Source organism: Aulonocara stuartgranti (genome assembly GCF_965226115.1).
Source record: "Aulonocara stuartgranti genome assembly, chromosome: 1".
In the NCBI taxonomy this organism is placed as follows: domain Eukaryota; kingdom Metazoa; phylum Chordata; class Actinopteri; order Cichliformes; family Cichlidae; genus Aulonocara; species Aulonocara stuartgranti.
In genome coordinates, this window is record NC_138939.1 from 39,803,605 (window position 1) to 39,815,738 (window position 12,134).

Genomic DNA, 12,134 nt, shown 5'->3' on the forward strand with positions numbered 1-12,134 from the left:
GCAATTACAAATATACTTTCTACTTTCAGTCTAAAATAATATGGTAGTTTGCTGATGGTTAGTCTCCATTTAGTCTCTATTTCAGGCAGTAGGATTTGGGGGGAATTTTTTGTTTTTTTTATAAAACCCTGGAGACAAACAATTAGAACAACTATGTTGCTGGTAATGAATATTGACCTTGTCTGGTCTGTGAGACAAGTAAGAGCAGAGTTCATGCTGTGACCCACTGGTACGCAGGGACTGAGGGGAGAAAGGGTTTTAATTCTGCTGTTGCATAATATACTATTTTGACTGTACATGTGGAGAGTACTGCTCAGTCACATTAGAGAGGCCCTTAATTATCCTCTGCATCTTAGTGTGCAGTTACTTTTTCTGTGGATTTAGCATTCATAAGAAGTTGTCGACTTCAAGCTAAACAGCTTTGCCAGTTTCCGTCATCACAGACACTGGGTGCTGGAAGCATTATAGTGGATTATACTAAGTCCAGCAGAGCACAGCAAGACTTGCTCAATGTAAAGCAATCCTCTTCATTTTCTGACAGTCAACAGTCTCCGTGGGGGTTAGTTACTGGCCATTTTGTGGCAGCTGCTAACCAACAGAACAACATGCTCTGACATGAAATTTAATCAACAGCTAGGTCCATAAATATTTGGACAGAGAACAATTTTTTGTCATTTTGGTTCTGTACGTTACCACAATGAATTTTAAGTGAAACAACTCACATGCAGTTGAAGTGCAGGCTTTCAGCTTTATTCAGTGGGTTGAACAAAAAGATTGCATACATGTGAGTAACTAAAGTATTTTCATGAACACAACCCCTTCATTTCAGGGGCTCAAAAGTAACAGGACAAATTAACTAACTGAAAATAAAAGGTTCATTTCTAATAGTTGTTTGAAAAACCCCTTTGGTGGCAATGACAGCCTGAAGTCTTGAACTCATGGATGAACACAGATGCTGGTTTCCTCCTTTTTAATGCTGTCACAGGCCTTTGCTGCAGCAGCATTCAGTTGCTGGTTGTTTGTGGGTCTTTCTGTGCAAAGTTTAATCTTCAGCAAGTGAAATGCAGCTCAGTTGGGTTAAGATCAGGTTGTTTGCATCAATAAACTCCTGGGTTGCTTTGGCCGTATGTTGTGGCTTATTGTCCATCTGTATTATGAAACACTGCCTAATCAATCTGACTGCATTTAGCTGGATTTGAGCAGACAGTCTCTGAACACCTCAGAGTTCATGAGCTGTTCCACACCTTCTTCATACTTTTCTCTTGCCATCATTCTCGTAGAGGTTGATCTTGGTTTCATCTGACCAAAGAAAGTGGAAAGAAAGTTCTTGAGGCTGATGAGTGGCTTGCACCTTGCAGTGAACCCTCTATATTTACTTTCATGCGGTCTTCTCTTTATGGTAGACTTGGATATCTATATGTCTACCTCCTGGAGAGAGCTGCTCACTTGGTTGGAAATTATTCTGCGATCAGCCACCACTGTTGTCTTCTGTGGACAATAAAATCTTCAAAATGCTAGCACCACACCTCAAATCAACTCCAGGGTTTTTCTCTGCTTAATTGATAATGACATAACAAAAGAGTAGCCCACACCTGCCTACGAAATAGCATGCAAGCACCACACAGAAAAGACCTGGCTAGGTGGTTGAATCAAACCCAGGACCTTCTTGCTTGTGAGGCAACAATGCTAATCACCGCACCACTGTGCTGCTCAATATTGATCGTTATTGATAACTTTAAAAAAAAGTAATCTGAAAGTAACTAATTATCCTAGTTTCTTTGTTTAAAAAGAAAAAAGTAAACAGCCATAGCTTAGTTCATTCAGTACCCCCAACACTCTAAGAACTAAAACTGATAATTACTTAAATATTTTGGTGCAACACTTTTACACTCAAAAATAATGAGTAAATGCAAAAACAATCACATCTCTTAAATACACCTTATTAATTGAGTAAATCCAACTAAAATGGAATAAGTTGTTATGAACAATTAAAGATGTTACAGTAACATACAAAATTGAGTAAATACAATTGAAAATGTAAGTTAAAACAACAGTAACCAAAAGTTCAAACTACATAAAATATTAATTAGGAAATGCTGAAATGCTTGGCACATTTAACCTACACCATTACAATTATTTGTTTTTAAATAATGGTTCAATTGACTTAATATTTTTAAGTTAACTTAAGCAAAAACGTTAATTACAATTAAGTGTGTGTGTGTATACACACACACACACACACACACACACACACAGGAAAAAAGAACCACGTCAGTTCAACATTGTTCACAATGATTTATTTTAAACAGCTTTTTTGTGAATCACACATTTAGCAGATTCCTTCTCTGAACACAGTGAGCTGAAATCTGTTCTACATTCAGTGGATAAAACTTGGATAAAATTTCAGTCACAACAGCCTTATATAATAAAATTGCATCCAAATTGGCATGCTTGATAAAACTGTAAAACTGGCATATTGATGCTAACAACAAGAAAAATGTACCTGCCATACAAAGAATAAAAGTGGCTCAAGTGAACACAGTGCTTTACCTTTTCAGAAAAGGTCAAATCATCTAACATCTGCAGGAAGCTCCTGAGGATGTTTTACCAGTCGGTGGTTGCTGGAGTACTTTTCTATGCTGTGGTGTGCTGGGGGAGCAGCACAGCAAAGAAGGACTCATCCAGGCTGGAGAAACTGATCAGGAGGGCTAGCTCTGTGGTCGGCATGAAGCTGGACACTCTGGTGACAGTGGCAGAGAAAAGGACATTAAAGAAACTGATGGACATTATGGACAATGCTGGGCATCCTCTGCACACGGCCATTAACAACCAGAAGAGTCTGTTCAGTGACAGGTTGCTTCTCCCAAAGACAAGAACTAACAGACTTAAAAACTCCTTTGTCCCACACGCCATCAGACTGTTTAACTCCTCTCTGGAGGGGAGAGGGAGGGGAAACAGGAGGACAAAGGAGGGGGGAACAACTAAGCTGTAGTGCCTCTTCACCTCACTGTGCAATACCTTGTGCAATACTTTTGTAAATAGTCAACAGTGCAATAGACTCAATACTTGAAATGTGCAATTCACTTGTATTTTTATTTTTTATTCCTATTTATTCTATTTATCCCCTTCGTATATTTTATTTATATTGTCTCTGTATTTATATATATATGTGTGTGTGTGTGTGTGTGTGTGTGTGTGTGTGTGTGTGTGTGTATATATATATAATATTCTGTAACTCTGTAACTTCTGTCGGTGCTGTGCTTTTTTGGAAATCTAATTTCCCAGAGGAACCCACCCGAGGGATTAATAAAGTTCTATCTAATCTAATCTAATCTAAATGACAAAAATAAAATTAAGATCCCAAAAAAATATAAATCCTGAAAAAAAAACAAAAAAACATTTGCACTGTGACATAGTTTTTGAACATCTTATTTTGAGTCCAAAAAATTGGGAAGATTATAACTAAAGAGTGACCAAAAAACATCCATAATTTAAATAAAAAGGTTTCAAAAAGGATTGCGCTAAAAAAAAAAAAAAAAAACACATACAGAAGATACTCTCTTCTGTATGTTCACCTTAATGTGAATCTGGAAAGTTAATACAAAAACACAGTTTATGGTACAAACATTATTTATGAACAGGAATGTCAACACAATGTAATGCCGCAACTGAACCTTTTGATGAGCATTACATGTCACTTAACAAGTCTAACACTTTAAGAACAGCCCTGTGAAATTTTGTCTACAATGAACAGAGGTCATTTTTCAGTCTTTGAACCTTGACAGAAAGGTTTCCTGGATCCAGCTCCATGAACACTTTTTGAAATGCTTCAAATGTGCATTTGAAATTCTTGGGGTACTTCAGATCCAGAGCATAGCACAGTCCCAAAAGATAGCAACAGGCTTTGCTCAGATTCCCAAGTTTGCCCAGAACAGTAACGCCTTCAATAACAATACCCACATCAGTAGGTTCGCCTGACCTGTCTTGATTCTGCAGCAGGTAAATCTTCATCACCTCCTCAGCCAAAGCCTCTTCAACAAAGACAGCATCAGCACCGTCCTTTAAAAAGAGAAACAACTGTTTTAAGCTCACATATTTCCAAACATTGAAACGAAAAGTTTCACCGGTACTCATAATATGTGGACACTGTGCTCCAAAATCTTTGAGCAAATGCTATTCTTTTGTATGCTTTGAAGTGTTTTTTTTTTTCTTTAGAACAGTATCTTAAAACTTTTCTATGATCTCACAAGCTAAAATAAACTACTAATATTCCTAAAACAGATTTATTGCACCAACCTCAAAGGTTTTGATTAAGGCACTTGGATCCTCTCCCAGATGGTCAATGAGACATCTGATGATGACTTCTCGTTTTTTCTCGATGGAATTTCCACTCTGTAAAACAGGAAGTCTCAACTGAGGCAAAATTTGCACATTTAAAACATGACTTACCATTTCTAGCTTAAACATAACTATTTTTTTCTGTTGTTGACCTGTTTTTACACCCACCATCAAGGTAAGAACACCTGTGGAGCTAAAATATTGGACAGAAACCTAAGAAAAGCCGTTTTTAGTGGAAGGGCCTCTTCAATGCTGTGTTGGAACGTTTTTGTGGTTAGAAAATGCAATCTTCCTTACCTGAAGCAGAAGGTTTAACTGTGCCCTGTGGCGTTGTCCAGCAGCACCTTTCTTGGCTTGAAACAAGGACAGGAGTTTGGATGAATACAAGTCCAATGATGACATGAACTTTGGTTCAAGGTTCAGGGTCGTGATCCTATGAAACTCTGCACTGACCTGGATGGGAGAGGACAAAAAACCAAGGACAAAAAATCTGAAGGCCAAAATTCTGATTCAATCAAAGAAAAAATCTTTAAGTGGAACTACCATTTTTTGCAACCTGGACCTTATTTTCTAACATGCAAAAGATTAATTTACACATCCAGACATAAATCCATATAAGTGGAGTTGTTCAGTATGCAGACTAAAGCCTTAACATAAAGTATTATCTTCCACTAAGCTTCTAAATTTTATGTTATGAATTGCTTGCACTATTTCCCTGTGAGATTGTATAATCTTGGAGGGAAGAGGCGGAGCCAGGTTGCCCTCTGAACCATCGTCTGCCAGGCAGCGATGCGAGAGGAACACACCGCTGAAGTGGCGCACATATTCAGAATCGCGTCAGCGGCTTTACAGAGAAAGCCTTTCAGCTCCTCTGGCAGCTCTGCTTCCTCCACCTTCCTGGAGATGACAAACGCAGTGTTGTTAGTCACTGCAGCTGACTGAACAGTGCATTGATGTGCGTGATCAGTGAACCTTGCTATCAGCTGGTCAAGTTTGGCGGGATGGGCCGGTCGCTGTCCAACGACCTTGGTCATTTTGGTGCCGAAAACTGAAGCGAGGCTCGGCTCTAGAGGGGGAACAGGCGGAAAACTCCAGTCTGTGAAGCCCTCTGTGAAGCCCTAGGTAGAGACCGGCGCTCTAATCTTCGCTGGGTCTGCTGCTGCCTCAGAGAGGTAGGTCATCACCGCCGGGAACTGAGGCCAGATGGGATCTGGGCAACGGAGCCATACCTTCCCTCCAGATCATCCGATGGGGGTGGAGCAGGCTGAGGGACGGGAAGTCCCTTCTCACCAGCTGCCTCCTGGATGATGCCAGGCAGATCCAGGAGCAGCGCACCAACAACTGGGAGCGGCGTCCTCGCCGACATGTGAAGGCCAGGGGTGGATGAGCGTCCGCTCATCCGCCTCCCTTCTGTCGCCAGGCTGCCCAGCTCGGAGGCAGTGGAGCTGCCACCACTGCCGTTTTCCTCACGGTGGGTGGAATCATCCAATTCCGGCCCACTATCGAAGAACTCGATGGCTTCTTCCAGCGAGTGCCTCTCTCTTAGCGGGAAAGCCTCCTCAGCATCAGCCTTGAAAAAGGCTGACCTCCGCTGCTTTTCCTCTGGCGGGAGGAGCTAACAGGAACAGCAATAGGATTAAGGTGTGAGGGCGAGGTCCGCATGGTGAGGACCGAGGCAGCCCACGCAGACGGCATGTCGGTCATACGATATGATGTAGCCGGTCTGGCAGGATGGACACAGACGGATGGTCTCGCTGGACATCTTCTGGCTGGCTGAAGAAAAACGGTAGAGCCGATTTCCTGGTCTCACCGTAACTTATACTAGACCAGGGTGAGGCCCACACAGCAGGTGGGCGTGGACTAAAATACTTCAGTGCTGCGCGCACAAGGGGAATACCCACTTAAAGGGCTGCGCCTATACTCATAGAATCTGGGGTTACAATACTTAACCAACGTTTCATAAAAATATTAAATTACTCTTCACTCTTTACTCTTCAGTAAAATCTAGTCTGTCGTTATGTGCTCCAGAGTTAGATAAGTGAGACAAAGGCACTTTGTAATCAGCCCAGTCATTCTTCAATCAGGTTACATTAGCTTAGCCTAAAACAAGTTAAGTGAACGGAAATTACTAGCATTCATTGTTCCCTAGGCTTGGGAATGGTTTTGATTAGAACCATTCTGGTTTTGATTCAGATTCCTCATTCCTCATTCAGTTAAAAGAGCAAGGACAATTCAAATGAAGACAGGGTATGGAATAGCCATGACCAAATGTACCATGTTTCACTCGATAATGTTTGAGTAGTGACACTTTTGATGACTCCTCATGTTTGCAAAGTTTACACTGCCATCTCATCACCTGTGACCTAAAAAATTGTGAGAAAATATGTCTCACAGTATGAAGATGACAGAATGGTGTATAACCATATTTACACAGTTTTTGTATGATTAACTGATTGAATAACCAATACTCACTACCAATTCAGGTGGAGGATACAACCTACAAATAAGTCAACATGGAACAAAGTACAATACTTAACCACATTGAAATAATCTGAATCACATCACCATGCTGTATAAATAAAAAGATAGTATGGTGACACTAGATGACAGACCATGAACTCATCAATATATTTACCGAACTGAAAAATTCTCAAAATTTAGATTTGGCATTTGTATGACCCACCACAAAACCAGTATAAATATTTAGGTGGTATCACCATCCACTACTCAGCTTGTATAAAACAATATCATATCCTTCCAAAATTTAACACACCAAGTCCTCTGTGTAAAATTACCTGCTTTACTTTGTAGTTGATGCAGATTTTTTTCTCCTGGTGGTGAAGATGGTGCTGAAAAAATACAAATCAAAACTTTATCATTACAAAACATGTCACTGAGTAATCTGCCATAACACCAATCTCTTATAAGAAAGTTTAGCTTGGATTGAAATAAACATTTATTTATGTAAATTGGGAGTAACTATACTGGAAATGATGGTACTTTTGGCTTGACCCAAAGGACCAAAGCTTTTTTTTTTCATTATTTTCTGGGATCTGAAAGGAAGTAGGGCCCAGAGTCTAAATTTACTTAAGGCCCCATAGTACTTTGGACCGGCCCTGGATGAGGTAATCTGCTGACCCGGGCGGTCCTCTCAGCGTTCTCTCAAAAACTGGCCCTGTTCGGGACAAAGCTGAAAGCAGCGTCTTATATGCTCTGAAAGACCCCACATAGAACAAGAAAGCTAAGCAGCATGGTTGCTGCTATGAACTGTTCCGCGGGCAGGTCTTCTTAGTTACCAAAGCCATTGATGACGTCTGTTCATCTCCTGAACAACCTGACAGAGTGAGTCAGGCCGCGTGACTACCGCAGCTCCCGCACCGCGACTCAACAGGGCCATTTTCTAGAAATAGAATAGAATAGAATAGAATTCAACTTTATTGTCATTGCACATGCACAGGTACAGGGCAACGAAATGCAGTTTGCATCCATCCAGAAGTGCTTTAGTGATATAGATATATTACAATATATATTATAATATAGATATGTGAGTATATTACAGAAATGGGTCTATTATGGTATGTTATAATGTACACGGTATGAAGTATGTTGTGAATATTCTATAACTATAAGTATGTACAGTGGTTCCTAAAATGCCCCCGATTAAACGGTCAGGTCGCTGGTACCGGGACATTCCGGTCAAATTACCCGGAACGCAGATAGCGACTCAGAACGTAAAAGGATAAAAGGGCGCGGTTTCCCGCCGCCTTGACTGGAAGACGGGTTGAAAACTTAAATTAACGTGCACAAACACGCTGCGAAAAGTGAGCCACCATGACAAACGCTTTCTTCAGAACATGTTATAAAAGAACGGTGTGGATAAAGACAGCTAATGTAAGAATTGGTCACTTACCTGAAAACGTTACCAAGTCTGCAGTGGATGTGTGTCTGTCTCGTTCAACGTGCAGAAAATCTCCCATGAGGCCATGCTCCTTGCGCGCGGTACATGCCAAAGGTCATTAGTCTTACTCAAAGTTTTAAGTTAGTATTGGGGGACAAAATTATATTGATTTTGAACCATTAATAATTAAAGTTAAAGACAATGATAAGTATGAATACCAGTGTCTCAGTTATTATGAGTACTTTCTATGAGATATATTGAGTAGATTTAAATAATGCACCCTGTGTTTCAAATACAGAATTTTTTCTTTTAAATAAACTTGAACAAAAGAACTCAGTTCAACTCAAAAACTGGTGTTGAACATTTAAGCATTCTTTTCAGTATTTTCAACTCAAGATAACACTTTTGTGATTTTCAAAGATTTAATCAAGGTCATCTAACTTAGAATTATAATGATATTTACTAAGCCCCTGAATAATTTTTTAGGGTGAATGTTGATATGCACACCTTTTCATAATGAAAGCCACTTTTGAACGTGTTGCTCCTCCTTTGGCCTGGATGACTTTGATCAGCCGTCTAACTGAGCCATGAAAGTGTGCTGGAAGAAAAAATCATCTGAACAAAAAAAATATTTTAAAATACATTTACTGGTTACAAAGAAATTCATTTAAAAATGGTAAATGGCCTGTAATTGTATAGCGCTTTACTTGGTCCTAAGGACCCCAAAGCGCTTTACACAACCAGTCATCCACACATCCACACACTGGTGATGGCAGCTACATTGTAGCCACAGCCACCCTGGGGCGCACTGACAGAGGCGAGGCTGCCGGACACTGGCGCCACCGGGCCCTCTGACCACCACCAGTAGGCAACGGGTGAAGCGTCTTGCCCAAGGACACAACGACCGAGACTGTCCAAGCCGGGGCTCGAACCGGCAACCTTCTGATTACAAGGCGAACGCCCAACTCTTGAGCCACAATCAGTAAATACTCACCAATCATTCACAAAAATGAAAAAACATTGACATTTAACTTCAATCTGCATTACTACCTCTTCCTGTTGGAACAGTGCAGACCACCTTAAAATCCTCTATGCCAGGTTCTTCATTCACCACCTCCTGACGCCTGTAGGCAAATGTACGAGCCATTTTTGTCTCCAGTGTCATTGTTTCTCCTTTTGATTGCTGTCAGCAGTTCAAGTCTCCTTTTCCATTCCTTCTTGTGTTTCTCCCAAAGGAAAGGATGGATAAAAGTTTGCTTCAGCTCTTCTTGTCTGTGAAGGTTCTCAGTCATCCAGGTCATCGTAGTCAAAGGAGCTTGCAAAGAAAAGCGTCTGGACTTCTTTAAGTTACTTGAAGACGTTTCACCTCTCATCCGAGAAGCTTCTTCAGTTCTAAGGTCAAATGGTGGAGAGTCCCAGATATAAACCTAGTGGGAGTTTCCCCCCACAGAGGGACAAAAGGACCCCCTGATGATCCTCTAATCCCCTGAGCCAAGGTGTGAAACTGGGTGTGGGTCCCCCAGTTAGTGGGTTACTCCCACTAACCCCCCACAGAGGGACAAAAGGACCCCCTGATGATCCTCTAATCGCCTGAGCCAGTTTCCCACCTTGGCTCAGGCGATTAGAGGATCATCAGGGGGTCCTTTTGTCCCTCTGTGGGGGGACACTCCCACTAGGTTTATATCTGGGACTCTCCACCATTTGACCTTAGAACTGAAGAAGCTTCTCGGATGAGAGGTGAAACGTCTTCAAGTAACTTAAAGAAGTCCAGACACTTTTCTTTGCAAGCTCCTTTGACTCAGCTCTTCTTGGTTTCTTTATTTTTGCTGCAGGAAAAACAGAAGCTCTAGCTTTGGATTTAACCGAGTTCACAGACTCTGGACATCCCTGTGATTTCAGCAGTCCTGTAGTTTCCCATTTTGTACTTCAGCCTCTGTTTCCACGCAGTCTAATTGTTTTTTTTTTTACTAATCCCAGACTTAAATGCATTACAAGTGTCAGAATTTTTTCTGTATTTATCACTTTTGTGTTTTCATAAATATTTGTTTTATAAGCACAGTCCTTGAATACACATGTGACAGTTTCCTTATTCTTCAGATGTTGAAATATATGTTGAAAGAAATTCTCTCTCATTGGAAAGTTGATTATAATCACAAAGGGAGCATGTGACTCTGGTTAGGCCTTTGGTAACTGGTTGTTGGATTGGATGATTTCTTGATAAATGGCTCAGTAAGACATTCCAGGTCTTGAATCAAGATGCACAACTTAAAGTGCATGGATACGAATGGCCCCGTCCATTATGTCTGTGATTTAGTTTGTTCTGCTCGAGCAATTCAGATCTCCCGGAAAACCTCTTGCAGTCTGTGTATCTCCACATGAAGTGCAACACTAGGAGGATAAGAGAGGGACTTTGTTACCTGTATGTTGATGAATTTGAACGCATCCTGGGAAAAATACAATCATGAAACAAATACAGAGAATACTGTGACAACCCTAGAACCATGAAACATTTAAGACGTGTGTCTTCAGGCTTGTTTATATATATAGCTTCAGAATGCATTTTTACCACAACTATTTCATTATTTAATACCCTAGTCAAAAGTTTTATGCTCGGTAATTTTAAAAAAAGCTATCAGAATGACTAATTTTAAATCAATGTCTTATATTATTCCTATTGCAGGTGATTGTTTTACATATGTGCACTCATTTGATGGTCAGAAAGGACCATAAAATGAGATTTAGGAGGTAAAACAAACACTCATTGGACATTAATCCATTCCCCACCACATAATCTGAGGTTGGGTTGCGAGGACAGCAGGCTAAGCAGAGAGGCCTGTACTTCCCTCTTGCCAGCCACCTCCCTACCTGGAGGAATCCTGAAGAGTTCCCAGGCGTGGCCTCAATTTGCATTTTAAAAATTTCTTTCTAAATTATTGGTAGATAAGCCTCACAATGTTACGCTATTCCTTTATAAAGCAAACATGGCTCACCTTAGATTGTTTGATGAAGAGAAGGGAAGAGAGGGGGAGGGTACATATCCATATTTTTATATCTATGTATCAAAACAAAGCTGACACTTGTGAGACTTCGTCAGAGGTGTGAGCATCACAGCAGATGTCGTTTTGCTAAAGTAACTGAGCATGAAACAGAGAAAAACATGAAGGAGATTTTCCTGGCCTGGCTTTTTATAGTAGATGATCCATGAATCAACACATGAACATTACCTGATGCTGCCGAAGCGAAGCAGAGCAAAATTACAGAGGTTTCGAACGATCTGCGCTGTGTTTACGTCTTTGTGTGGAATCCACTTACCTGCTCTCATTTGCTGTTTTAGCTGTTGGGCGGTTGTTGAAATAGTTTTGTGAGCTTTAACCTGAGATTCTGTTGTTTCTGGCAAAATACCTTTATATTTAAAGATCAATCCGGGATTTAATGAATCAATATCGTATTATTCAAACTACAATTGATTAGAATTGGGAAATCCAGTCTTTTTTTTAAACCCACCCCTACTGAGCTACTAGTTGTCAGCCTAGATGCTGGGTATCGAAGTTTCCAGAGTTCCCACATCCGATGTGACTCCCTCCGCTGGGGTTACTTCCAACAGCACCCGGTTCTTATCTCGTGTCCACTTATGTCTTCTTGTTCCAGTAGCCCACTCCTCATCAGAGTGTCCTGGTTCCTCAACACCTGACGCGGACCTTGTTAATCTGGATGTTAAGATCATGACAATAGTAGCTCTGAAAGCAGGAGTAACTTTAAAAATCGAACCATTTCTAAATTGTGTTTCAGCTCATTTCACTAAATATATTTGTTAGTAAATACGTTGTTGCGTAGTTGTTGTGTTTGAGGTGTCCGGAGCTTAATGGCTGGATCATGAACCATAATGATCTCAGTTCAG

At 40.7% G+C, this 12,134-nt stretch overlaps 2 protein-coding genes across 6 annotated transcripts in view; one reads left to right on the top strand and one right to left on the bottom strand.

Moving 5' to 3' along the window:
- The window catches only part of LOC309705044 (multiple epidermal growth factor-like domains protein 11), a 245,181-nt gene that overhangs the window by 7,094 nt on the left and 225,953 nt on the right, over positions 1 to 12,134 (top strand). The gene's annotated exons all lie outside the window — the stretch shown is intronic.
- On the bottom strand, positions 2,276 to 8,308 carry LOC309711317 (uncharacterized protein). The gene is made up of 6 exons (XM_082541568.1): positions 8,249 to 8,308; positions 7,134 to 7,187; positions 4,636 to 4,791; positions 4,297 to 4,392; positions 3,980 to 4,059; positions 2,276 to 2,740 (listed from the first exon to the last, which is right to left on the bottom strand). The coding sequence occupies exons 3-6, from the start codon at positions 4,738 to 4,740 to the stop codon at positions 2,635 to 2,637; spliced, it is 387 nt and encodes a 128-aa protein (XP_082397694.1). The 5' UTR covers positions 4,741 to 4,791; positions 7,134 to 7,187; positions 8,249 to 8,308; the 3' UTR covers positions 2,276 to 2,634.